The sequence below is a fragment of the Chaetodon trifascialis genome, chromosome 7, assembly GCF_039877785.1.
Source record: "Chaetodon trifascialis isolate fChaTrf1 chromosome 7, fChaTrf1.hap1, whole genome shotgun sequence".
Lineage (NCBI taxonomy): Eukaryota > Metazoa > Chordata > Actinopteri > Chaetodontiformes > Chaetodontidae > Chaetodon > Chaetodon trifascialis.
Window position 1 is genome coordinate 19,325,508 of NC_092062.1, and position 27,937 is coordinate 19,353,444.

A 27,937-nucleotide genomic window follows, 5' to 3' on the forward strand; every position below is an offset into this window, starting at 1 on the left:
TTTGTAGGAATGTAAAGACACAGAGTGGGTGTGTGCTCCCGTGAGCCATAAAGACAGACACAGGCCATGTAGATAGTCGAGAGACAGACAGGTTTAAGTAAGTCAAGCAAAACTTGAGGAAGAAGCATGTTTCGTAATGATCAGTGCGTCCAAATAAATAGCTAAAGGGGAACTTTGCACAGCTGCTGTTAAGTTCAAGGTGGAGTGAGAGCAATTGAAGGAATAAAGGCATTAGCGGCTGTTTCAAAGCATCAGCGTTAGATAGGCAGGAAAGGAAGTGAGGGAGAAGGAGCAAGCAGCAGAGAAAGAGGCAGAGAGGAAGAGAGCAGAAACAGAAAACACAGGGGAGAGGCTGCTTTCGTTCTGTGCTAAGTGTGTTACTGATCTCTCTGAGAGCTTCCTGTGTCAGCACCATGGGAAAGTCAGGTAAGTGGAAAGTGCACCCAGAGGATTTTAACTTTGATTGTATCAATTTGGCCTGAGTGAGAACTTTGCCCCGTGAGTGGGTGTGTGCATGTGTGTGTGTTTGCTTGTTTACTGTGTGTGCCTATGAGCTATTTGCTGTCTTTGAGAAATATGACAGAGGACATACAAAACTACAAGAGAAAACGCTAGTTTCTTTTTCTCTTTAATGGCGCCTCAGATGAGATTTCAAAGTGGCTTTTACGGATCTTTAGTTAAGATTCATCTTGCAGCATGCCAAGCAGAGGCTGGCTGTTAGGCAGCGCTGGTATTTGTATTGTTTGTGTGTGGCTTTGTCAATGTGCCTATTGTGTGGGCACTCAAGAGGTTGTGGGACTTATGAAAAGGCCAGTGAGTGATAGGCACCAGGCAGATGGGGGTGATGTGGATGACGTTTTCTGCTCCATCGTCTCTCATTGAGTTGTGCTCGCTGTCTGAGGTCAGTCAGTCGTCAGGTGGTGAGTCTCTAACTCACATTTCAGCTCGAGCTTGTATTCTGCAGTCACGCATGAATCTTCACGTTGCATCATTTCGTGTCCCTCGTCACTTTTCTCTCTCTGGTTGCCTGACCCTTCCTGTCTCTGTCCTCTCTGTCTCTCAGCCTCGAAGCAGTTTGCTGAGGAGTTGCTTCAGTGCCATAATGAGTTCAGGAGGAAGCACCAGGCTCCTCCGCTGAAGCTGAGCAGCAAGTTGAGTACAGAGGCCAGCCGGTGGGTTCATGCACACACAAATCTAATTAGAAACCTCATTAGCCAGGACTACACATACCAGTCATTGTCAAATTGCTCTGGATAACAGTGACAGTTCCAGTCAAGCCTGTCAAATAAAATAACTACAGAATAGAATGCAATACCAAGAGTCTGGGTTTGCTCCCATTCTAATTACATCTAATGTTGACAATGTGTTGCCACTAATTGCAGCAATATTGACTTTTCATATGATCATTACTGTGCAGAGTAAAGGTACACTTGATCAGTGCTGTCAGGAATCCTAGAGGCCTTGGATAATTGAATTTCAGTCCATTTCCTGGAACGTGTTTGATAGTGCTTCACAATGGCAATTACAAAACAACCTTTAATCTTATGATATTTGATATGGAAATGCATAGTAACATTCAAGGCACAAAAAAATCTGTGCTTGGGTGAAAGATTGTTAATTAAATCATTTGAGGATTTGAATGTGTTAAAGTATATTTAAAAGAAGAGGCCTTAAGCTATAGTACATCATAATTTTAATGAGAAACAGTCTACACTAATGTGGGTGTCTTTTAAGTACTGTATACTGTTAATGTATATGATATTAATACATATGGATAAAGGTAGAACCTCTTAACAAAATGATGCATTCATAACTGTTTCACCCCTGTTCAGGAGGAAGGTTCATGTGTCTTAGTTCATTTGCAGCTGCATGTCTTGGGAATAATTTGGATCTGAAGTTTCAGTTTAGAAAATAAATCAACAAAGTAAGCTACACGCTCACTGGATTTGTGATTGAACAGCTGGAGTTGGTCTCACGATGGCAGACACAATATGAAGAAGAAGAGGAAGAATACAGTGTTTTAAACAGAGACATTTTCCATAGGTAAACAGGTTCAATGGTGACAGGTGATAGTATCATGATTGGGTGTTAAAGGGACGTCCTCCTAAGGCTCAGTCGTTCACAAGCAAGGATGGAGCGAGGTTCACCACTTTGTGAGAAACTGTGTCAAACAGTTCAACAGTATAAGAACAATATTTATCCACACACAGTGGAATTCAGGGATTTCACCATCAACAATCTCTATGAGAATCTGGGGGAAATCTTTGCATGTAAGGGGCAAGGCCGAAAACCAACACTGTGACCTTTGATCCCTCAGGCAGCTCTGCATTTAAAATTGACATGACGGCATAAAGGATATTACTAGATGTGCTTGGGTGCACTTCAGAAGTCAGTGCAGTTCATCACTGCATCTACAAATGCAAGTTATGACGAAAGTTTATCAGTTTGAACTATAATTATCTTGTCTTTGTACTGTATTTAATTGAATATAGGTTGAAAACGATTTGCAAATCATTGTATTCCGTTTGAAATCAGTGCTGTAAAGGTTAGGTTAGCATATAACTCCATGTCATTATTGAGACTGAACTTTACAACATCTAATTAGTCCATGGAAATGGATGTAAGTCTTAGATGGTATTTGAACCAATAATGATATCAACCCAATTACCAAAAGGCACTTGTTAAGAAGATGAATTGGTTTTCTGTGCCTAAACTTTTTAAAAACTGAGACTCTTGGATTTTTAAAAGTATGCTTTAAAGTCCAGACAGCTCAGGACAGTGGAGAAGTGCAGGACTGTGCTTTGTTTTGTAGCAGGTTAGTGGAGAAGACAATTTAAGCAGTGCTATCCACAACTTTTACTCGTCTCCGTCCGCAGTTATGCTGAAAGTCTGGCCAGTACAAGGATCCTGAAACACAGTGTGGAGTCCAGTAGAGGGAGCTGTGGAGAGAACCTGGCGTGGGCCTCCTATGACCAATCGGGTACATACTGTATATGAACACATACACACATCCTCGGTATACTATCTATAAATCACCTGAATGATTTTGTGTATATGTCCTGTTTGTGATGGGATGGATCTAATAAGACACATTCATCCATAGACACAATAGTTTAGTCCGTGGGGCTGAAAGCAGACTGTCACACCCTCAAAGCGAACAGCTGGGATCTATTTCCCTCCACTTCGCAGTATATTTGCGAGCTCAGACACCATGACTCACTGCAGAAATATGTCAGCGAAGGACGGTGTGATTCAGAAAAAAAAAAAATCCTACAGAACAGTGCTGGGTGACAAAAAGTGCTGCACTGTAAACATGTGGCCCAGATGGGATTTATAGCCCCGGGGTGCACTCTTCTTAACACTGCTGTCATCCTGATCAATATGTGAGATGCAAGACTGATTAGATTGTCCTTTAAGGTGAGGTTACACTTTGTCCTGTGCATGTGCAGGAAAAGATGTGGCAGACCGCTGGTATGATGAAGTGAAACAGTACAACTTCAACCGTCCTGGATTCTCCTCTGGCACTGGTGAGATTGGAACTTTTGCTATATTAACATAATGTATAACAATATGGGCTGCACGGTGGCGCAGCAGGTAGTGCGCGTGCCTCACAGCAAGAAGGTTCGATTCCCGGGTCAGGCCTTTCTGTGTGAAGTTTGCATGTTCTTCCCGTGCATGCGTGGGTTCTCTCCAGGTACTCCGGCTTCCTCCCACAGACCAAAAACATGCTCATTAGGTTAATTGGTGACTCTAAAACTGCCCCTAGGTGTGAGTGTGAGTGTGAATGGTTGTGTGTACAGTATGTGCCCTGCGATCGACTGGCGACTGGTCCAGGGTGTACCCTGCCTCCCGCCCATTGACAGCCGAGATAGGCTCCGGCCCCCCCGCGACCCCGAAAGGGATAAGTGGCATAGAAAATGGATGGATGGATGGATGGATGGATGGTATAACAATATGTCTTATGTATGCAAAATAATGTGATCATTTAGAGCTGAAACAATGTGTTGATTAATCATTTAGTTGATTAACTAGCAATTATTTTGATGATTAATTATTAGTTTTAGTTTAAATTCTGTGATATTTATGGCATATGCAAATATAATGGTTGGCTAAAGCAAGCAATTTGGATACTGGGCTTTTGGCATTTTTAACTATTTTCTGACACTTAACATCGCAGAGATGAAATGCGGGGTGAGTCATTCTGGACAGAGAGTGTTGATGTTACCATCGCTCCTTTATTACACGTTAGGATGCGAGATTTAATGTCCCTCTCACTCCCCCCCATCTCCATCTCCTCTTGCCCTTGTTCTGTACACGATAATGAACATCCAGTTGCTGGCTGCCTATAACAGTGTTGTGTGGCTCAGTCTGAGCTATTTTGTTTGTTTCCCATTTACAGAGCCAGGGCTGCGTACAAAAAAACAAAATATCTTTTTAGTGCACACACATAACTTAATCGATAGAATAGTCAGGAGACTAATCAATATGAAAAAAAATAATGATTTGTAGATGCCTTCAAATAACATTGTGTTCATCTCAATGAACATAACAGAGAAACAGCGTAGCCTGAATGTGCATTACTTTAAACATCCGTATTGTCTCACCATATGTAAAACAAACATTTTCAATTTCGCTCTGACACGTTATATCAAACACTTTGCATATATTTTCACGTCTTCCTGTCTCGTCTCCTCTCATTTCTCCTCATCTTTGTGGCCAGCGCATATATTTATTTATTTTGCTCTTTCTCATTGTCATTTTCCGTCTACTTGTTGTCAGTTTCTCTGTCTCAGTGTCACATTTAGCCAGGCATGGCCGAGGTTGTTGTTATCCCCATGCTGATGTCACACCTCAGACAGCGTGTGACTGTCTGACTCAGTGACCAGCCATGGGGAAACTGAGGGGAAATCACAGTCCTCTGTATCACTCCTCAGCCCACGTGTCATTTCCAGTCTGTCCTAATTCCTCCAGATGGTTTCCCATCGCCTCAGACTCTATTTCACTTAATCATACATGAAGCAGATCACTCCAAGGAGCTCATCTCCGTGATTCACACTGATTCATGTAAAGAGTAAGACAAGAATAAAGTCCAGGCGATAGCAGAAGCTTTTGACAGATGAGTGGGAGAGGAATTAAGATTCCTGCATCTGTAAATATTTAGAGGAACTTAAGTCTGTGTGCACTCAGCTTCCAACATGCCCTAACACTCTTTTTCCTTCTATTTCTCATTCCTGATGTCATCTAAAGGACATTTCACAGCAATGGTGTGGAAGAACACTAAAAAGCTGGGTGTCGGTAAGGCCACTGCATCGGATGGCTCTTCTTTCGTTGTGGCCAGATACTTCCCTGCTGGGAATGTCACTAACCAAGGACACTTTGAGAACAACGTCCTCCCAGCTAAAACCACCACCTAAAGATGTCTAGATCGGCGCACTTGACTCAAACCCAAAGGCATTTATTTCATTTTCCAGGAGAGTCTGAAGTTATCTGCCTGCACTGCTACAGGACACACTCAGGAGAGCACCACTTCTTACCTAACAAAGAACCATACTACTATCTTAAATGGATTTTATACGATGGAATGTACTCAGGCTTAAAGTTTTGTGTTTGTCATTTGGACCATTTGGATTTATAATCTTCATTTTGATGGTCAGTTGCATTGCCTGTGACAGTATTAAAATGTGTAATTCATTAATGCAGTACTTTTCTAATTTCACACACTGAAATGTAACATAGGCTAACATCTGCGTAAGAGTGGGAACTAAGTCAAAGGGACAGGCTTCTCACATAAAGTGGATGACTCAGCATGCTCAGTATGAGTTTGTGTTATTGCCCCCACTTGTCAAAGCAGAGCCCTGCTGTCCCGGGGGTGTGTTTTGTACTCTAATCAGTTTTGTACAATAAAGTTGATAGATTGTCAGAATTTGGCATCTGTCTGTGCATGCCTGTGTCATCTGTACTGTGCGACATTATAAGAGAATGAGAAACCGAAGAAAATGAGAGTTTAATTGCATATTGACTTTAAGACAATGACTTTTTTTTTTTTTTTTTTTTTAGAAAAATGTGACATCTGAATCTGGCATAGTGCTGGTAAAGTGTAACTCCAAGGGAATGCTTTAAGACAATTCGTTGTATGTATAGACACATAGCTCTTTTAATTTCCCAAGTTTCCATAGCATTAAAGGTCTGAATAATTGTGAGACTTGCATAAATTTTCTGGGTCAAAAAACTGATCTAGCAGTGCAATGTATTACTTTAATATCTGCAGACTGCCTCTGTTCCTCTGCCATGGTGATATTACAATGCAGAATACTTGCAATGTTTCTTCTGAAAAGCCATTATCAGAAATTTCATTTTTGCCTTGCTTATTTCACCCAGTCCTTCTGCTTCTGTGTGATTCTGTCACACATGAACAGCATGTGATTATATAGCACGCCAGTTAAATAGCAGGTTTTTTCACGTAATGACTATGAGATATGGATGAAAATTAAGCCTTTTGAGCCTCTTATGTGTTTTTCAGCTGCTTGTACTTTAAAATGTAGGCCTGTTAACCCTTAACAACAGCATCAAAAAGCAGTGATTATGTTGTTGTCAGTCACTTTGAGTGATAACAGGTTCCTATTCTCTTTATTTTTGAGTCACATGTAACATATATCAGACGAAAACATTTGAAACAATTGACAGATATGACATAACTGTACATATGATATGATAATCCTTAATAAGTTCTGAAAGACTGGCTGAAAGGAAAAAGAATTAAAGTGTGGGTGTCGGTTGGTAGAGGTGGTTGGGTCAGGAAACAACTTTTAAATGCAGGCCTTGTGAATCTGCAGAATGTTAAGGACTGTGCTGCTTGTCGTGTCAGAACAAGTTACATCAAACCATCTGCGGTCTTTTCAGCAAAATCAATCTCACAATGCACTCAGCCCACGTTGGAACAGACTTTATTTAGCAGATATTGGGGATGCAACATACAGTAGCAGCGATACAGAAGAGTCAGTGGCGTTTAGGCTTTATAGGCTGGAGGAGGGGGTCAGGAGTCAAGTCTTCCTCACCTCTCACATGGTCAGCTCCTGTATGGAAGAGGGAGAGAAAGACAGAAGAGACGGAATGAGAACAGAGATTTGAGTAAGAATGTTACAGTCAGTAAAAATGGAGATGAAACAATGTAATAAATGAAATTCAGATGAAAACAAAAATCAGCTGATTTTCCATCATTCAAAACACCATCTTCCCAACTATTGAAAAGAAGACATAAGACCGATGTCACACCGCCAGAATGAATAAAATCATTCTGCATAAGAGGCTCTGTTTTAACTTATGCAACTCCCGCTAGTCATCTCAAACAGTTATGCCAGCGTGAGTTGTTGCTGCCACCTAGTGGGCATCAGACTGCACTGATGACCTACAGAACTGTAGAGGTTGCTCAGTTACTGGGGAGAAATACTTGTCATTTGTCCTCTGCTCTTTCTCCTTCACTTTCTCCACCCTCCCCTCCACACACTCCCCTGCTCCCTGGCTATGACTCATTATTTTGTTCACCATCTGCCCTCCCTCTACCCTCCTGCTCCTCCTCTCTCACTCTCTCCTTTCTTCTCACCATGATAGCATTCACAATGTCATTCTTGTTGTGTTTCAGTGCACGGACGGCCTTGGCTCGTGACACGTTGGCCTGGGCCATCACCAGCTCAATGTCCCTCTGCTCAAGACCTCCCTCATCCACCTGATGTATAGAGAGCAGGAAAAAGGCATATGACATTAACAACAGCATAGAAGATTTTACAGAGAAACAGAGCACACTGTAGTGACAGTAAGTGCACAGAAACAACAGTTTAGACAGTAAGTACCTCTTCTTCCTCCTCCTCACTCTCCTCCTTGATGGTGAGGCTGGGTGGGACAGGTGGGGCCAAGGGAGAGGAGGTCACAGGCACCTTGAATTTCTCTGCAGCTGCTTTGTGAGCCTGCTGAGACAGGTCCTCAATCTGAGAGGAGAGGAGAGGAGAGGAGAGGAGAGGAGAGGAGAGGAGAGGAGAGGAGAGGAGAGGAGAGGAGAGGAGAGATTGAGATGCAATGCATGTACTGAAGCCTAAGAAAGAAAGAAAGAAAGAAAGAAAGAAAGAAAGAAAGAAAGAAAGAAAGAAAGAAAGAAAGAAAGAAAGAACGTTACCTTTGCCTCTCCAAATACAATGTAAATGTCTGACGCAGGGCTTTTGAACACATCTGGTCTGCTGATGACAAACAAGATACTCTTGGACTTCCTAATGGTGATTCTGGTAACACCATGGACCGGCTTCAGACCCAGTTTAGACATGGCCTACATACAGCAGCAGAGAGAGTGAGAAAGAAAAAGACAAAGCAGCACAAATGAAATGAGTTTCTCAGAATAATTGCGTTCATAATCAGTTTTGATATTATCTTTGACCACTTAAATCGTTTATTTTTATGCAGCCAGTAGTCTGACCTTGCGGGCCTTCTTCTCACTGCGACTCTGTTTTGATCTGTTTAGCCCCTCATCTGCAGAGGAGATAGACTGAAGAAAAAGATATCTGTTACTTTACTGGGACAATCTGTGACTTGTATGGTGAAGTGACTCGTCTTATTCTCATTCTCATGTCCTCTGTTGGCATGCCATACAGGTGATAAAAATGACATTGGTAACTCAGTACAAGAGAAATTGCTTTCTGATAAAGCAGAATCAACAGACTCACCTGGGGCTCTGATGGTCTCAGTGGTTCTGACTCCTCCAGCTCAGGCACTGACCCCTCACTCTCAGATTCATTACAGGAAGCCAGTATGGAACCTACACAAGGCAGCACATGTTACACATGCATTCAAGCACATGTAAATGAAGTGGATCATATGCTTGTTGCCATAGAAACTAATGAACCATAGCAGATGTAATGAGGTTGTTAGTAACTATATCTCATTCATGCTATGCTGATGAAGAGTGTTCATCAAATCAACCCAGAAGCCCATCTCATCAATACAAGGAATTTAATTAGACCATGGAAAATGTATTCAATCGTATCTTCATCATAAGTAATTTTTACATTATATACAATGCACTATTGGCAACAATGGGACACTCTTCATCCATAATTCAAACAGTGATCTATATCATGAAGAAAATGTGCATCTCCTGTGATGTCATCTGTCATAATAGCACAGCCACTTTAAGCTATTCTGTCATCAATTTATATTTAAACTTATGTGAATGTAACAAAGACTAACACTAACTATGGGTTTACTAATGCAGAAACAGAAACTGAGGGAAAGAGGCAGAAGGAGAGAAGGGTGGAGTGTATGAAAGAGTGAAAGAAATTTAGGGGATTCCTAATGCTGGTTGTTACATCCCATCGGAGGTCAGAAACAACTCACAATTGTTCTTGAAGGATAGGTCGATCTCTTCAGAAATCTTGTGGCTGTGGTTGATTGGACAGCCGGACTGTCTGTCACTTATCTGGTGGGCAGAGAAAGGCTGTATTTCCCGTTGATTGGATGGACCAGACTCTTTGTGCATGGATCCATTTCTGTTTCCTGCAACACCTCTGGGCTGGGATCTGTGACCACGTCGAGGCAGTCCAGCATCATCCTCGCTGTCTGTCTCATCCTCAGCCAAAATGGAACCTTTCAGGGCACACATTAATTGATCATATTCGTATTAGGGAGCTCTCATCTGTCTTTGTTTTAATAAGATGTCTTTTTTTCTGTTTGAAAGCAATCCCAACTTGCAAAGCACCCTCTCACTGTTGCCAGAACTGGCTGGAACAAAAAGCTGAGCCTGTATTATGCTGTGATATCAATCTATCAAGTCATGCCTATACTCACCTCTGCACCTGTCTTGTGTGCTCCATGCAAGACCTTGCTTGACTTGTTTGTGAGGCTGGATGTTGAGATTAGGCTGTGACCTTTGATAGGACTGAGACCGCGGACAGGAAATAGAGTCTGGAACACATGCTGCATCCAGAGTCCCAGACTCAGGTGAAGATGACTCTTGGGTAGGCTGGGACAGGCTTAATGGCAAGGCAGTGGAGAATGAGGGCAAAGAGACACTTGTGGCAGAAGTAGTTGATGTAGGAAGGAGAACAGTGACCTCTTGAAGGTTCTTGTTAGGAGGAAATTGGGAATCAGGGGCTTGTTGTGTTGTGAGGGAAGTAGAGCAAAGCGCAGGGGTGATGTGGCACATGGATAGCGAGGACTGCTCGGCTGTGAGGAGAGGTTGGGATTCCTGCACAGGTGTAGGAAGATCATCTTCTGGCTCTTTTGAGGCAGGTAGAGGCGGGAAGGAGGAAACAGGAGATGTTGAGACAGAAAGTGGAGTCAAAGAGTACGGATTAGGACTATGGCCAGTATCTATGTTGTCGTTAATGTCCACTGTGATTCCTCTCTGTCTATCAGATAGTGGTCTGTTATCAAGCACTTCCTGTTTCTGGTGTAATTCTTGGTTCACTGCAATCACAACATTGAGGTTGTCTGCAGTATGTGTGGTAGAACTGCAGTATTCATGGCTAGGACTTTTGACATCAGGACTGGGACTGGTATCCTCTTGTATCTGTGGACCGGACTCATTTTTGTCTGTCCCAGATGTACTGTGTTGACAGTCTGATGAAGAAGCTTTGTTGTCTGCCTTTTGACCTGTCTTAGTTTTAGAACCGTCTGCAGTCCCCTTTGAGCATCCATCTGCTGTGGTATTTAATGGAACAGAAGGTTTCTTTGGATCATCAGCAGATTCAGGGCTGGAGTCAGCATAACTGCCTGTCTGCGATGCCCTGTGTTTGTTCTGCTTCCCTCTCCTCCCTTTCTTTGCAACTACTGGTTTTTCTGAGCAAAGTTCCCCTTTTGGGATGTCACACACAAAGTGCTCTGGGTCATTCTGTGCAGGAGAGGTTTTTCTTTCATTTTTGTTCTTCTCTACCTCTTCACCTCTCACTTTTGCTTTCTCCTCTGCTTTTTCTTCCTCCTCTTCTCCCCCTGAGCTACAAACAACACACTGCTGTCCCCTAAAGGCGTCTTTAGTCTTTGGTTCATCAATAAGTCTGTCTGTGGGAATGACATCATCTTTTCTCTGGCCTTTAGTCTGAGCCTCCACAGTCTTTGGTTCTGATTGGGAACCGGTATTTTCCATCTTGTCTTGACAAGCTCTATTTGGTCTGGATTCATTAGATTTACATTTAGGGGTAAAAGAACCAAAGGATCCATGGAGCAAAGAAAATGCTGTATTACTCTCTGTGGCGATTACCTGACACTCTGGACTAGTATGAGATCTTGACTTTGTCTTATCTGGTGAACTGAAATGCTGGTTTGTTACAGCTTTGTCCACGTGAGTTTCAGCTAATGGCACTGAGATAGTACAGATACCTTCTTTTGAGGGTGGTGTCTGCGCTGGGTCTGATGTCTTGTTTATGGAAGTGTCTATTGGTTCTTGGTCTTCATCAGGAATTGCGTCAGAAACCTGAGGCGGCATCTCCTCAAGTGGAATATTAGATACAGACTCTCTAACACTGATACTCACACTCTGGGGTCTTACTTCCTCTGATAGAGCATTCAAACTTCCACACATGGCTACTTCCAAGGTCTCAAAGGCAGAGTCATTGTTATTGTTAGAATTCCTCCAAGTGTCTTGTATTTGCATGTCTGTGTTATCTCCATCATTGTCTGGATTTAGATTACTGACATCATCCTCTGGGAATCTGGAGCTTCCATCCTCTCCTCCCCCTGCTTCTGAGATCTCCTCAATGGACCTCCAGTGGCCCAAGTTGGACTCAGAAGCTCCCTCTACTGCCACCAGTTCTTCATCTGCCATCCGGTCCCTCTTTCCACACACACTGTTATTATCTTCCTCATCCAGAACAGAACCCAGAACATTGTCATAATGTTTACATACTTCATTGCTCACGTTGGGAACCACGGCCGTTTGTGTGCTTTGGCCCTCCACATCACACATGAGCAGACTCTCTGCCTCTAACTCATATTTCTTCCCCAGAGACAGGGAGAGAGACTCCCCTGCTCCCCAGACACCAAACTCAGCCCGTGATCCTAATCCTAGATGGATCCCCAGCCCCATCCTGTCATCACACCATGCCCCAGCTCTAGGGCCCATTTCCCTGCTTGCGTCTGTTTCTGAGTTTTCCCTTTTGGGTGAGATGGCAAGGGGCGAGTGTGGGGATCCAACAGTTCTCAGCACCCCCTCATCAGTACTCAGGGTGTTTTCCCTCAGGTTCTCCTGGGCAGAGTCACCAGGGCAGTGTTCGGGGGTCAGGGCTAGATTGTCAGCAAGTTCTGAGATGATCTCTTGAGAGGCAGAAACAGGGATATTACTGAGGTTGGGACTAGGGTCTTTAGGGCAGGAGAGGAGAGGAACACCTTTATTCAAGTCATTGGTGGGAGTGACCATATTCAGAGAGGGACCAGAATCGGTGCTTCTACTTTCCACACTCATAGACTCAACTGAGGCATTCCCATTTTTCTGGTCAAGCTCAATTTCAGACTCCCAATGAATACTGGTCCTACACGTGGCCTCTGCCACTCCAGGCATATCAGATTTATTGGAGAATGACTTTGATAACAAAAGTCTACTTGCTCCGATAGTCCTGTGGCTCTCTGGACGATAATGACGAGGCTTGATGAGCAATTTGAAAGAGTCTCTTTCTGGTTCTTCTGTGGGTTTCTCACCTGAATAATCATTGCTCTGTTTCAAATCCGTATCTGTCATCTGGGGATTGTCTTCAGCCAATTCTTCCAGAAGAACTGTACTGTTAAGATCTGTTGTCTCCTGTGTGGATGCAGCTGCAGGGTCAGGCGGAGCATGAATGACAACAGGACTGGTGGAAGGGCTGTCTTTAGGTTGTTCCAGGGGGTTGGAAGAACCAGAAATATCCATCATCTCACTCTCACTCCCACTCTCATCCAGGTTGCTGGAGGATTCTGGCTGACAAGAAAGTGCTTCTGAACAAACAGACAGATTCTGGAGATCCACTGGTTTGTCTGTGCTCTTGTGCATGTGCAAAGGTTCTGTCTGACTTATTTCACTGGGGGATTCCAGTTCACAATCTAATTGTGTTTCAGGGGGTATTGGTTCTTCCACAGGTTTGGGTTCTATATGGTCGTCTTTGGGGTGGGTAGCAATGGCCTCAGAAAGACAGGTAGTTTGCGGGTGATCTACTAATTTGTTTGTGCTCAGTTGTGTGTGCGAAGGTTCAGTTTGACCTGTTCCAATGGTAGATCCCTGTTCCGGTTCAGGTTGAATTTCAAGTGAATCAAGTGCATCCACTGGTGTGGGTTCTAGTGATTGTGCATGCCTTTCAGTGCTGTATAAACATTCATCTTCCTCCCCATTATAGGAGGCAGAGTCTAACGAGTCATCTGTATCATCTTGGAAACAGAAAGATTCGTCCAACCCCTCATTGATAGACGTCTCTGAAAGTGAATGAAGGAAGGATGCCGAGCTGTCCTCGTCTGTTGGATCCTCCACTGCTTTGCTATCACACTCGTCTTCATCCTCTTCCTGCTCTTCTTCTTCTTCATCCCCTTCCTCATCTTCTATCACTTTCACCTCCACCTTAGCTTCCTCACCTGTTTCATCATGGTCTTCACTCTCATCATCTTCATGATTTTCATTATCGTCATCACCATCAGCAGCACCGTTAGTGTTGCAATCAGCATCATCATCATAATCATAATCATCATCATCATCATCATCGTCGTCATCGTCATCTTCATCATCATCATCTTCAACATCAGCCTCCTCCTCTCCTGCTGCATATGCATTAACATCCTTTCCTTCATTTACGTCATTAACTTCTCCTATTTCATTCTCTTCCTCTGTAGGAAAAAGGGTGATTTCCATTGAATCAGCCTTAAAGATAAGGCTGGTATGGAGGGGAAAGGAGATGAGGGAGGCAGGGATCATTCTTTCCTCCTCAGGTATGTCATCAGCACAGGCTGCCTGGGAAAGCATGAAAGAACTGGGGCCAAGCCTACCAAAGGCTCCAGGACAGAAGGCATCCAGGGGGATGACAGGTGAGTCAGCACTAAGACTTGACGAGGCCATTGTCATGTTCTCTGTATCAGGAGTCAAATCAGTGGAGGGTAGTTCTGAATGGTCGTCCATCTGTCCATAATGTTCCTGTGATATACATGCCTCCAGTTGCAGTTTCAGGCCTGTCTGCATGGGTCTAGGGTACTCCGCCCTCCCTACACTGGCCTCTTCTAGTGGGCAGAGTGAGCTTTCAGACTCTCCCCCATCCTCCTGGGAGTCACTGCTACGACTGCTACTGCTCCTTAGAGGGGATGTGTTCTCAGTCACCCAGCAAGGACGACAACTTTCTCTGGAAATCTTAATCTCTTCCGCTTTTACAGCCTCATCCTCCTCAAGAATCACTGCTCCTGTTATACCTATTTGTGAATTCATGACAAAGTCCTCAGGACAGTACAGACAGAAGTCCCCTGACCTCTCCTCCTCCCGTTCTGGACCTGCTCGTCCCTTTTCTTCCCCAACTTCATCTCCAATCTCTGATAAGGAGCCCACAAAACAAGCAGGGGCCTCCTGTGCTTCTTCTGTGAGGAGCAAGTTAGGAGAAGTGGAGGGAGAAGTGGAAGATGTGTAAGAGGAGGTCCAACTGCCACCCTCCGCTGTGATATAAGAGCCAGAGGGAGAGGTCAGAGGGGAACAGAGGTCCTCGCTGTCTGAGGGAGAGCCAGGGGAGAGTGGGCAGGCTGGAGAGCCAGGATATGAATGATGTTTAAGGTGCGAAGAGCAGGAAGCCATCTTGATTGGGGTGGAAGGGGCAGTATAGTATAAGTCAGGGTCAAGAGATGAGGGCACACCCACTCGTAGTGGGTCTACAGCATAGGTAGGCTCAGAGAAGGACAAAGCAACTGGACAGGCCAGCTCAGAAAAAGAGAGGGAAGGCACTTCATCTTGAGAAAGGGTTTCACCATCTTCCTGGTTGTCTATTAAATTGTCTTCTGTTGTGATTGGCTCTGGGGAGGAAGAGGAAGGGCATAGGGAGTTGTGAAAAGGGGAAGGGAGTGTGGTTGGGGGTTGCGCAGGGTCTTTTTGCAGATCCTGATCTTTTGGGGGGCTTTGGTCTTGGCTTTCCTCTCTGTTGGTTTCCAGCCGGGTCTCTTTTGCTTGTGACTGAGGATCTGAAAAGCTTGGAACAGCTGGCAAAGGGATAGCCTGACCGCTGGGTTCAACCAGGAGTTTCCCTTTCTGGATCTCTGTAGTTTTGAGCAGTGTCTCCTGACCCATCACCACCCTTGTGTCAATAGTCTGCGGCTCTTGATAGTCACTCTCCACCTCAGAACCAGTCAGGACCTGGCAAAAACACATACATACATGTTAAAATTAATATCAGTATACTAGTAAAATGCACCAGCTTTAAAATGTCAAACATGCTCAGCAGCACATACTGTAACACACCTTGATTCTCTCCATCTTAACAGGGACATGGCGGCCACATGGTCCATGACCACCTAACTTTCCAGACAATCTGGGTGTGTTGTTGCGATGGTCAGAGCCTTCAGGTTGAGGTCTTGGAGTACCAGAGGAGCTAGGTGTTGCATGAAATATGCGTGGTCCAAATGGAGAGGTGCATGCTGGGAGTAGCTTCTGAGGTGTACTTGGAGAAGGGCTAGAACCACTGTCGCTCGGGGAGGAGCCATTGTCACTAGGTGAGGAGTCAGTGGACGGGTGTCTGGTCATGTCTGAAAAACAGAAAAAGCAATAAATAAAACAGCAGTTGAAATAAGGGGGAGGAGCAAAAAACTCCACTTTGCAGTGAGGAATTAAAAAACAAGTAAGATCAATTGAGCTGACTGAATTATCTCAGTAGCACAGCACTAGACATGATGTGGAAGGTTATACGTCCTGTGGTGTACAATAATAGACTTTTCATCTTTTCAGTTGCACTTTGCTTTTCTCCTCCCACACACCAACTCAGAGAGAACTGCAAACAATCACCCAAAAGTCACCTAAATTCCAGCTGGCACATTTAATACCTGTCATCTCTGCATGTTACTCTGACACTGCAAATGGCTTTATAGAGCAAAGCAATCAGCAAGACTGAAAACAGAGCATTTTGGAAAAGTATTTCAAACTGAATAATCCTGCCTGGAGCAGATGTGAAAACCAGTGCTTCTGTAGCTACACTTACAGTGTCTCACTTTACCTCTCTGGGTTTCTCTGTCTCTCTTTCTCTTTCTGTATCTACATGCACAATTGCACAATTAGCCAGAGGCAAACAGAATTGTTATTGAATTACGGTTTTCTCTGTCATCTTGTCTTTCTAGACCATGCTATCATCTTCATAATTGTCATCCAGAATGGGGAAATCACTGAGATGAAATGACAGGATGAATGAAAGAAATGGGGTCGGGGTGAGTAGAGGGAGTCTTGTGTATGAGCAAGAAACGGAAAGCAAATGGAGGCATAAGATGGACTAAAAGACTATATTCTTCATTTGTTTCAGTTCCAGTGCTAATCTTAAATGGTTTTCTTATGTCAGATTGATTACTGATGCAGTACGAAACTATACATTCACTGAAATATCCCTGAAGGAAGTGATGTAAGGCTCCTTCTCTGCATAGGGAAGGAACAGAACATTCATTTGCTCTCTTAACTGGGCTACTGCCACTGTGACCTCAATCCACATGCTGATTGGCCATTATAACACACAAGTGGATCAGATCGGTGCCAGCCACAAACAAACACGCCCTGACACACACACGCACACACTCTTGTTCTGCCAGAAACCCATCACTTACTAATTCAATCTCTGCTCTGTATCCCCTCCTTTGTCTCACTCCCTCAAAGTTTCTCCCAAAACCTCTCCCTATCTGATCCTCTCCTCTGTCCTGTTTTATACATGAACATATAAATAGCTTCTTCTCCTTGCTTCACTTTCAGTTGAGACTCTCTCACCTCCATGCACTCTTCTGCCTACATCATATATCTCCTTTGCCTCTCCTCCCTTGCTGCTCTCCTGCCCTGCCTGTGGTGGTGGCAGATGCAATCATCAGCACTTAGCAGCCCTGCGTGATCACTGCCCCAATAATAAGCTCTAGGTGTGTTTGTGTGTGTGCTGAGTCATGCTTTACAGACTAAAACCTGTCACTAAGAGAATTGCACACAAGGGCTCTGCACTTGCTGTCTAATATGATTAATAACTGTAGTACATGTGATTGTCTCATCCTGCATGGCCGGATAAAAAGGCACCTAGCTTCAGTGGCACAGATGCACAGGCGAGCAAAAATCCAATAATTAAGCTAAATCTGATTCATAGAAAATCAAGCAAAAACAACAACTACATTAAACACATTCAGAAATACTGTATTAAGGCTTATACACTAGGCTTGGAATCACATGTAAGAGCTGCACGCTGTTAAATATGCGGCTATGCTAGGCTGCTAAATAAGCCAGTGACATCTCTGCTAGTGTATAACTGTCTCTGTCTATTTGCCGCAGATTGCGTGCATGCCTGCCTCTCTTCCCCTCCATGGCCCAGCCTGGGAGTCTCCTGTGGGGGAACGCAGTGAAATCGAGCACCCGGCTTGCCGTACGAAGAGCAGGCCTCAGCAAGCTGAGCAGACTGGAGCTGCGTCACAGAGGCTGCAGTGCTGGCCTGTCAGCCCCAAGGGGAGCCTCTATTTCAGCTGTAGCTGAGATTGAGCCGCAAAGAAGAGACACCCCAATAGTCTCGTATGCTTCTTTGTCTTTCTCCTCTGCTCCCCCCCTTTAGTCATAATCGATCTTCTAACCTCTCCTTTTTCATCAGTACGTGCCAGAATACAAGTTATAACCAGAGCATCCGACGATCCCCTCTCCTCCCTATTCTGTCAAGATTCAGGCCAAGACATCTTAAAATAATTTCAAGCCTATAAGAACAGATCAGGGCAACGATGACATGAAAGCAGGAAGATTTCCAAAATAGCAAACCGCTGCAATCTACCTCCAGCAGAAAGGAGGCAGGAAGTTTTCATTCAGGTTATCCATCAGAGCTGTTTATAAGGATATACACGCCAAGCTGCAAGCTATATTGTGTGCAATAAAAGTGACACAGCAGTCACAGGACTTTGTTCAAGTGATGACAGTCTCACTCACTCGCTGATCATTATTGCCTAATTGTAATCAAGGGGACATTAATACCATCTTGATCCTCCCAATCTTTCATTTGCACCGACCCAACCTTACCTACTCCTATTTCTCTCTCCCTATTAAATTTTTTCTTCATTACTTAATTTATGATTTCACAAATTCAAATATACAGCAGCAACATTGGCAATAACTGACAAGATTTTAGAGCAGTTGGCAACAATAACAGACGCTCTTGTGCTTGTGTTTGTGTGTTCCTACAGTACTCCTACAGAGTGCTGCCATGCGGCTGTGTCATGTTCCTGCTGAGGCTGGGGGGAGGGAGGAGCCATTCTACGCTGCCCTTACAGCTCACAAAATTACTGGGGGGATGTGGATGCAGATGGGGTGGCACCAGGGCTGAAGACAGGGCAGTGGGAGGAGGGGTAGGGGTAAGGAGGCCAGAGTTAGGGTGGGGGGAAGATGGGGTTGGGTTCTGATGAGGACAGGCGCTGAGTACTAAAGGGAGGGCAATTACAGCGAGGTTTGGGAAGTCAGATAGTGAATTTGAACGATAGATTGTTTGTTAATCAGGGTTTAGTGATGTGCATATGATGTGGGCTGGGAGTTCTCGGGTGGAGGTTTCAAAGAGGCTGCTAACAGCTGGGAGCTGGAAGGGGGACAACATGCAGTTTAGTGAGGAGGCTAACATGCAGCCGGATCGCAGCTTTCTCAGGCTGCACGTCAACAGATACAAATGACTCAGCTCTAAACTGACTGTTCTCCACATGCCAGTTTCAAGCAGATCATGTTTAGCTAACAGTCTCTTACAGTTTCACTAGCCCAGTAGTCTGCCATGCTTTCTATCCAGCTAACTCTCTCCCTCCTGCCCCAATCTATTTGACACTATCAGCTTGTTCTGCACTATCCTCATCATCTCTCTTTCTTTTTTTTTAATGTCCTGGTCTCTGTCTTCGATCGCATCTACCTGCTTCATTACCTCATTCTCCCCTCTCCATTCCCAACCCCAGAGGTCCTACCTGGTCCAGGGAGCCCTGTCTCCTCAGCTCCCTGCTCAGGATGCTTGTCGGTGGGGACAGATCTGTGAGCGCTCTCCCCCGGCATGCTTCTCGCTGCTTCTCTTTGGCTCTGACGCAACAATAAACCATACAGCCGGAACAGACAAGGTGAACAGGGAGAGGCAGTGAGAGTGGGAGAGTGAGAGGGAGAGAGAGGAAGAAGAAGGGGAGGGGGGACCTGAATGCTCAGCGACCCAGCACTCAGATCTTCCCTGCAGCACGTGTCTGTCTATGTGTGTGTGTTTGTGTATGAGACAGAGAGAGAAACTGTGAAAAAGACAGAGAAAGAGTGAAGGATGGAGTATATGAAGGTCTCTCTCTCTCTCTCTCTGTGGTGCAGCACAGTGATGCTGCTGTTGTGGGCGTGCGTTTTAGAGCCTCATGATCCAGTTCATCTGAATATGTGTGTGTGTGTGTGTGTGTGTGTGTGTGTGTGTGTGTGTGTGTGTGTGTGTGTGTGTGTGTGTGTGTGTGTGTGTGTGTGTGTGTGTGTGTGTGTGTGTAGAATCTGAGAGGGAGCTGCAGTATTCTCTCCTGATGCCCAATTGTTGTTTCCCCCCCTCTTCCTCCCTCCCTTCCTGCCTCCCTGTATCTTTCTCCCCCTACTCCCCCCCCCTTAGCCAAGCTATGACTGGATCTTGGGAGATGATGTCAGCAGATTTCCACCACTCTCTCAGTGCTGCCCTCAACCTTGAAGGAAAGGACCAGTACTGCAAAAACAAGAGGATGATGGAGAAATCAAGCAAAGGAGGGGGGGATCACAGAGAACAAAACAACCAGGGAGAAATGGAAACTGAAAACACAAACAATCAAAAGGGCAGAAACAAAACCTAGAAGTGCACTGCTGATCATACCCTCTCTGTCTCCTGCTCTGATTGCATCCCCTGGAAATCAACAGGAAGACCCCGAGGGCATCTGCCTTTACCCTCCATCTCAACCACCTCGTCAACACTCTTGATTGTTCTCTTCTGTGTTTCTCTGCTTTAAAGGTAACAAGTGAGGGAAAGATAAACAGAAATAGAAAGACGGAGAGGGGGCGGCAGCACTGAGCCAAATGATCAGCAAGGGTAGTCTCCATGGCAACCCAAAACTTCCCATGATAGAGTGCCAGCTCAGCAGAAGTGAGCGCCGCTTTACTGGATAATGTATAACAGCCTCCATGCAATTCAGGTGACCTCGACAAACTCTCATTATCTTCCCGGTTATAGGTGTCTGTGCACAGCAGCACCTCTCAAGTATCAGTAAACTCAGGTAGTAATGGAGCTTCACTGTAGCTTTACTGTATTAAGGTAATTTATCACTGCACAGTGAAGTATTTCCACATCTTGTGTTCCTTAGCTTTGCCTGAACACGTTGGCTGCACCTGCACACCGCTAACCCATCAGACAGGAGACACAATGACCAAGGCGTTCAATACTGGAAGTGCTGGCTGGGCTCTTTGTCAACAGGGCATCAATCGATCCATTAATCCCTGTATATCAGGAAGAATGAGGGAGGCACCGTGGCTCCGGATCACGTGATGGTTGATCAGAGAAACAGTTTTTGTGTGCGTCATTTCCTGGTTGCTTATTTATCACCCTGGCTTTTAGCTACCTTTTTGCTCCCGGTCACTTGAACTCATATCCTCTCCTCTGTTCAGCGTTGCATTTTCTTCCCTCTGCTACTCAACAGCCTCTGATGTCAGAGTGCTGCTGCTGCTGCCCGTGGTGTTGTGTAAGCAGTTTCAGGTCAGCGCCGTGTTTATGTGAGTCTTACCCTCGCTGTCTCGTCATAACATTAACACACAAACATAGATTCAGTATGAAATATCTAAAGATAAGCATATTTGAAGCAATGAAACATACAGATGTATCCCTCAAAATTGCTTTGTTGGGTGATTTTAATGCCTTGTTTTATATTGCAAACCGAAAATGACTGAATAAATTACTCTAACATCTCACCAACCCTGCCCTGTGATGTTGTTCGCTAATAATACTGATGCGCTCACACCAGAATGGCAGAGAGGTGTGCCATTAGCTGTTAGATGTGAAATGAAACCGTCTGAACACTCGATCTAATGCAACTGACTGTACACACCCACATCCTGAGGCTGAATCCTGAAAGCGGTCGATCTCGTAGGAATTAAAAAGACAAAAAAAAAAAAAAAACTGACAGTGACACAATTTATTCCATCACAAGCTGACAGAGATTATTAAGTTACTCCAAACTATTCACATACTCATAGCAAGCACAATGTCACTCGCAGATGCAAAGACGTGACCATCGATCATATCATTTCTACAGAAGGACTCGCTGTTGTGTTATTTCGGTCGCTCTCTGGCTCCACAACTCTCGCTCGTCGTCACCATGGAAACAGGGAAAGCCCCACATGTTGCCACGGGAACCAGAGTAAAAATACGATAGAGTTTTTTCAGATAAAGTACGAGCGAGCTTTTCTGCAACGCGTGTGAACGTGGGTGTACATGTGTATTCCCTGTAGTCCCATTTGCTTGGGAAAGCTCTGTTTAAGCCGAGTCTGCAAATTTGCTCAAGACCGATCGGCTCACTTGGCCATGTCCTCGGCCACAGCTTTCCCTATTTTATCCTTCAGGTACGCCAATTTCTGCCAGTCTGTCTTCAGCTCCAGCCACTCATAATATGGCACCTGAAAGAAGACAAAAAGGATTAGCTTCAAAACATTTCTTTGAAGAGCTTGAGAGTAAGTACCTCCTCATTACCTGAGAGTGCTTAAAGCGAATGTCATTGTAAAACTCATTTTACTGTCATACATTTACAGTCACGCTGAAAAAAAGGATCCTGCAGCACTGCAAACCTGAGAGGCAACTGATGCTACTGCTGGCAAAGGACATTGTCCTAGATCAGAGAGAGAGAGAGAGCTTGCATCGGCCTAGATGAGGCAGAGCTGCAGCTGGAGCTCTATTTATACCACACACTGCAGCAGGACCCACCTGACTCTCAGCTCTACCAAAGTATTAGGTCCAATGTTTGCATAGCCTGTCAGATACAGCAGCAGCAGCAGTGCCTCTGTTCACTGAAATATGACTCACTATCACAGAAAACGCAACACACAATTGGCTTTAGTGGGTAGTGTGTAATGAAAGACTGATGTGAAGAACAAATAGCTCAGTTCACCCCATCTGTAGAGAGAGAGAGAATATAACTTGATCACTGTCGCTCCAAAGATGGGTTATCCCATCTTCTGCCTCTCCCTACCTCCACTGTGATTAAGCCAGCCAACTGGAGATGCCGCTTCATCATGGCAAACCGCCCCAGGAGGTCTTTACTCTTTGAGCCAAAGTTTGGAAATTCCCAAGCTAAGAAAGCCAGCCTGCAAACAGATGGAGATGAGAGGAACAGAGGGCAAAATAACTTTAGACAGGTGAGCAAAGGAAAGGAAAACAAAAATAAAGGTTGAGACAATGCAAGCCCTCGTGGTTCTCCTCTGTGACTCACCGCCGGGCCCCTGCAGGTAAAGCCTGGCCTCCTCCTCCGCTGGGCAGATGAGGGGCTTTCAGCATTGACATGTCAATTGGTCTGTTGTCACAATCCACTACCAGCTCACCATCTGGTTGGAGAAAATTAGATGAGCTGTAAAAAAAGCTATATGACTCAAAAGACACTCACCTTTAAGTTTACACAGAGATATGGTGAATGCTGCTTTGACTGTATGGCATGTATGTGATCTCTAAGTATATATATGTGCTAGCCTTACCAATAGTCCATCCATACACAGTGTCGGCCCCAGTGCGGAGGGCCTCTGTCCTCCCACCCACCAGACCCAGTAACGCCTCTCTCAGACTGCTCTGCATGGGGGTGGGGGGGGGGCTGCTGACCGGGACAGACAGAGTACTCTGGGAGGATGGAGTATTTGAGGAACCCGGATGCTCTAACTGGAGAGCAGCGGCGATGTGGAGGACCTTCAGCTGATAGCTCCCCACTCGACCTGGACTGCCATCTGCAGACAGAAGAGATAACAGAGTGACTGAGTGCTGACAAGCCACGAGCATCAGAGCTTCTCAAAAGCACATCAGCAAGGTTTGACTAATCAATGCTATGCTTCGTATCTGAGAGGAAAAGGGACTCATGTGGCCGTCTACGAGGAAATCTATTGGTGCTGCACTGCCATCTGCTGAGCAAGAAGGGTATTTCGCCAGTGAGCTCTCAGAACCCAGAGACAACACAGCAGGACAGGATGTTAAAAAATAAGCAAAGGAGTCATAACATTTGTATAGTCCCCCCAAAAAATGCCATGCATGGGTCAGTCTAATAACTTACGATAACATGGGCTAATTCAGCCAAGATGATTTCAACTTTAGTCACCATGCACCACCTTATTGCATGTATAGTTGCTTTCATCAACAAAAATTAGGACTAAATATTGTCGTCAACGAACCTTTATCACGTGACGAAAACGAGACGAGACGCAACGTAAATGCTGGTCATGTGACGATAACTAAAATTAAATATATAATGCAATATCGTTGACGAATACAAACGAGACTAAATGTGGTTTACAAAATAAAAACTCTGCTAAAATGTCTCTTCATTTTCGTTGACTGAAACGAAACGAGACGAAATGTTCTAGCGTTATTTCGTCTCGTTTAGTCATGTATTATCATTTTGCAGTATTTCTGTTTCCCGTGTCTCACTTCAGGGGCTGCATCAGGTCGCGCTGCGCAGGCGACGTCACTTCATCAGTCCCCACTCGCGGCATTATTTAGAAGCTGCAGCTGCGGTAGGTTAACGTTAACAACAGAGAACGGGACCGATGGCCGACCAGTCGGCTTTGGTTGGTAAAATAAATGTGTTGTAAATTCAAATCAGAGCGTCTTTGTGTGTGTGTTTGTGTATGAATGGATGTATTCTTGAGTCTATAAGGTAACAATATAATAATAAGACACCCTTGTTTGAATTGTGAAATGGGTTTGACTATAAGAAAAATTTGGTTTCGTCAATACTACTAGATACTATATTGACTGGGTTAAATAGAATTGCATTACTAAAAAGAGACTACAGTTTTCATCGACCTAAACTAGACGAAAATGTCCTCAGTTTTCGTCGACTAAAACTAAAATAGTCACGGATAATTCTGACTAAAATAAGACTAAAATGCTCAGACTTTTAGTGACGGAAACTTGACTAGACTAAAAAGAGTACAAAGTGACTAAAACTAATAAAAACTAAAATGACAGCTTGACACAAAGATTAGGCTAAGACTAAAATTAAAACAGGCCGCCAAAAACAACACTAATTGCATGGTGAGAAAATGTCTCCTTTAATTCTAATCGGGCCGTTTGTAAAATATTTCAACAGGGTTTATACAAGATAGATAACAATATTCTTGAGTTGCAACTACAGAATATTGTCATCATGGATTTTAAAATGCACCGTTTATCAAAAAAGGCACAGTGCAGAAGAAGAGTCACTGCCCACAGCTGTAAACTGTTCTTACCTAACAGCTTGGTGATGTGATTCTGCTGTGTGAGGGGGATGAGGTAGTGGGGTCTGGCCTGCTGTAGGACACACAGAGACCAAACTACATCTGTCTTCAACAGGGGCTCCAGCTCTGAGAGAGCGTCCTCCAGCACAGAGTGAACCTTCACACAAAACGGCACGCACACAGAATACGCTTAAGGTAAGAGGCAGAAGCAGCACTGTAGAGTCAACAGACAGCTTTTAACATCTTCAGTACCTTGCCATAAAACTCGTCTCCTTTGCTGGGCTGGAAGTTCAGTCTGGCGAAAGTCATGAGCAGATTACAGAGCTGAAGAGTATTGTAGTTCTGACTGTTTGCTGTGTAGTGCTGGTGAAAAAAAGAAACACACGGGGAGAGCACGGTCAGTGCGGAAATAAGTTCGAGATAAGAAGTTAAGCGCTTTAAAATCAACTGAAATCGAGTTAGTCTCAAGTTTATGACTGACCTCAGCAAAGGCCTCAAAGAGAGGGATGTGGAGCCATTTGAGGAAGCCCAACGATTTAGCACAGCGTGTGACATCACCAGAGTTGAGCTCAGGGATTCTGGGTAACAACTCTGCAGCCATTCGCTGAAATACCTGAGACTGGTTGAAATTCAACTTGCCTGCAGAAGGGCAAAGACAAAGTTGTTACTGTTAGCTAACGAGCCAAGAGTGCTTTAATCGGTCCTGACTTTCACTGGACATGAAGCCGTTTACCCATGAGGCAATTAAGACTGGATATGTCATCAGTGTTTTTTATTACCGAATGCAAAAGCCATGTCCAGTATCAGTGGAGTGGTGAACTCTGACGATAGCTTCTGGAGAAGGTGGTAGGACAAAGCTCTGAGCAGCGGGACAGATCTGCGGTTCTGAGTTGCCAAAGACATACACACTTTGCGGATCTCCTCTGCTGTAAAGCCCTCTGCGAGCTCCAAAGCCTGCAATAAAGACAGACAGCAGGACATTCATGATGCGTCGTTCACAGGTGTACAGTCTTTTAACTTCAGCTGTCATCATGTCACTGCATGCTTTATTAAACGCGTGTGATTTCTTCTTTCAATCATCTTGTGACGTCACGTTCAAATGACCGTCTGTGCAGTGAGGTTAACGCACATTGTGTACCTGAGCCATTAACTCTGTGTTAAATGATGAAGGACTCTGATACCTTTTCTTCAAGTCTGTCCATCAAGGTAGGTGAGATGGATTGTCCTTTGGATATCAACACACTGATGGTTCTGGCATCGGAAATTTCAGTCCAGCGCAGTTCCAGCTGTTTTAATGCAGCGGCCTCTATCACCGCATCCTGCTGTCTTTTCTTGTCTCCTCTCCAATCTATCAGCTTTGCCAGCTGTTTGTAGGTCAGCCGGCGGACTCGCCACACGACCTCCGTCTGGATAGACCTGAGTACTGGATCAGTGGAGGGCACATTCATAATCCAGAGAGCTCGCAAGACGGCCACTAAATTGTTGTTCCAGACTGTTGACACCTGGAGGAAAAAACACACAGACACACACAAAAATGAGAGATTATGTTAGCCACAAGGGCTTGGATAAGATGTCAATCGCCTTACATGATGACCGTGCCAGGCCGTCTCTGTATCCTTACCTCCCGAGATACAGTATCCATCATGTTCATCAGCCTTGAATCCCTCATCACTTTGTCTCGTTGCTGCTTAAAGTTGCCCGTCGTTCTTAACACCAAATGAGTCCACTGAATCAGGGCATAAGCTGCTTGATTAGCATTCCCTCCATGGTCTGCCCAGGCCAGCAGGATGTCCTCTGGCAACGTGGCCTTATGCACCAAGTCTTCCAACTGGGTGCGCGTAAGGGGGTTCGAAAGGACGTCCTCCTTGGCAGATGTCCTTACCTCACACATAGATCTCTCCGTGGCCCATGGCCATCCCTGAGCCCTCTGCACCTCCGCAGCCCCTGCCACAGGTGGAGGCATGCGGGCGGCAGCAGCTGGAGCCTGGGAGTAGGCCCTGGATAGCAGACGGGCATATCTACCCAAGAGACGGCTGGCCATTGATTTTGACTGACAAGACAGTGGCTACAGGTCAAAAAGGAGAGCAGAGGTTTCTCAAAATTCAGCAGCTGGTGTCACCATCCCACATCCAACCTAAGGGGGCAGTGGAGAATTCAGAAGTGGTTAGAGGAAAAGGTGGACATCTTGCAGAGACACCCCAACAATGAACTGAGCCTTCACTCAGTTGGTCATACATTCATTGTCATGTCAGTCAAACGCTCGATCCATTTGCCTTTAGTCAAAGGAGCAGAGCTCTTGAGTCGTGTAATGTCAAGGGGACGCTTGCGTAACCGATTACGCAGGCACTTATCTCAGTACACCATGACAAGAATGTAGCTAGGTTAGGATCAGCTACATATCTGCTATTGTGACTGACTGAAACGACACCACTCGTATTGTAAAGGTGATGTTAGCGGAATGAGCTGCCAGAGAAACGTCAAATCCTGACCTTGTCGCGATCAGGAAGAGACGCTGAGAAATGCTGTTGATCGGCAGCGTTTCATTCCGTCTCCGATCAGAAGCTTAATATGCAAAAGCGCAACGCACAAAAAACCTCACAACACCATCAGCTGCCATTCTGGCACACGACTTACCAATAATTCACGATAGCTTTGGTGAAAGCTGTTCACATGTAGTCTGTCAGGCAGAGTCGCTGGAAAATGACGTAGCGGGATGGTCTCACGTGGCCGGCGGACGCAGCTGTAATTGGTTAGACATGTTCGTCACGTTCTGAAGAATTTGCACTCCAACAAAGCAATTTAGAGACCAGTTTATAGTCAATAAATGTGATGTGACTGAATATATGGGTATGTAACATAAAACACTTTGGTACATAAAACACTTGGGTACTTTAAAGTAATCCCATGTTCTTTATTGCACTTGCATGTTCTGGAAGAATGTTACTCCTAGCCATGAGTCCTAAATACTACGTGCTTGGTGAAGAGCAGTTCTGATAACAACGGATACTCATTTCTCCTCTCTTCTTTATTCATGATGCCTGATGATGCCCACGCCTGATGACAGCACACACACACACACACACACACACACACACACACACACACACACACACACACACACACACACACACACACACACACACACACACACACACACAGGTTGTTTATCACATGTCTAGAACAAAGGTATGGTATGCCCAGGTCTTAGGAACCAGCCAGTTATATTCTGTAACGTATATCTGATTATTGTACAGGGTTTGGTCAAAGATAAATGTGAACTTTTGTCTGACAACTGTGCTCATTCTGGCTGAGATCCTAAAAGAACTCTGTCTCTCTGAGACCAGC

At 44.8% G+C, this 27,937-nt stretch overlaps 3 protein-coding genes across 4 annotated transcripts; 1 reads left to right on the forward strand and 2 right to left on the reverse strand.

Annotated features, from left to right (window-relative positions):
• glipr2l (GLI pathogenesis-related 2, like) lies at positions 1–5,928 on the forward strand. Its single transcript, XM_070966794.1, has 5 exons — positions 1–426; positions 1,064–1,172; positions 2,877–2,980; positions 3,450–3,527; positions 5,248–5,928. Exons 1-5 carry the CDS (start codon positions 414–416, stop codon positions 5,412–5,414), a joined length of 471 nt encoding a protein of 156 aa, XP_070822895.1. The 5' UTR covers positions 1–413; the 3' UTR covers positions 5,415–5,928.
• A 999-nt stretch (positions 5,929–6,927) lies between these two features.
• nacad (NAC alpha domain containing) lies at positions 6,928–19,564 on the reverse strand. Its single transcript, XM_070966789.1, has 10 exons — positions 19,114–19,564; positions 15,425–15,708; positions 9,829–15,319; positions 9,379–9,627; positions 8,709–8,800; positions 8,462–8,530; positions 8,168–8,314; positions 7,848–7,982; positions 7,601–7,723; positions 6,928–7,073 (listed from the first exon to the last, which is right to left on the reverse strand). Exons 1-10 carry the CDS (start codon positions 19,196–19,198, stop codon positions 7,059–7,061), a joined length of 6,690 nt encoding a protein of 2,229 aa, XP_070822890.1. The 5' UTR covers positions 19,199–19,564; the 3' UTR covers positions 6,928–7,058.
• Positions 19,565–21,005: 1,441 nt separating this feature from the next.
• On the reverse strand, positions 21,006–27,311 carry tbrg4 (transforming growth factor beta regulator 4). 2 transcript variants are annotated; one of them, XM_070967220.1, is made up of 11 exons: positions 27,227–27,311; positions 26,214–26,657; positions 25,774–26,094; positions 25,372–25,546; positions 25,074–25,231; positions 24,845–24,955; positions 24,605–24,749; positions 22,865–23,107; positions 22,606–22,717; positions 22,366–22,480; positions 21,006–21,796 (listed from the first exon to the last, which is right to left on the reverse strand). In XM_070967220.1, exons 2-11 carry the CDS (start codon positions 26,631–26,633, stop codon positions 21,695–21,697), a joined length of 1,902 nt encoding a protein of 633 aa, XP_070823321.1. In that variant the 5' UTR covers positions 26,634–26,657; positions 27,227–27,311; the 3' UTR covers positions 21,006–21,694. The 2 variants fall into 2 exon arrangements, with proteins under 2 accessions (XP_070823321.1, XP_070823320.1); XM_070967219.1 differs by having other exon boundaries at positions 26,214–26,726; positions 27,227–27,297.
• Between the last annotated feature and the right edge of the window lie 626 nt (positions 27,312–27,937).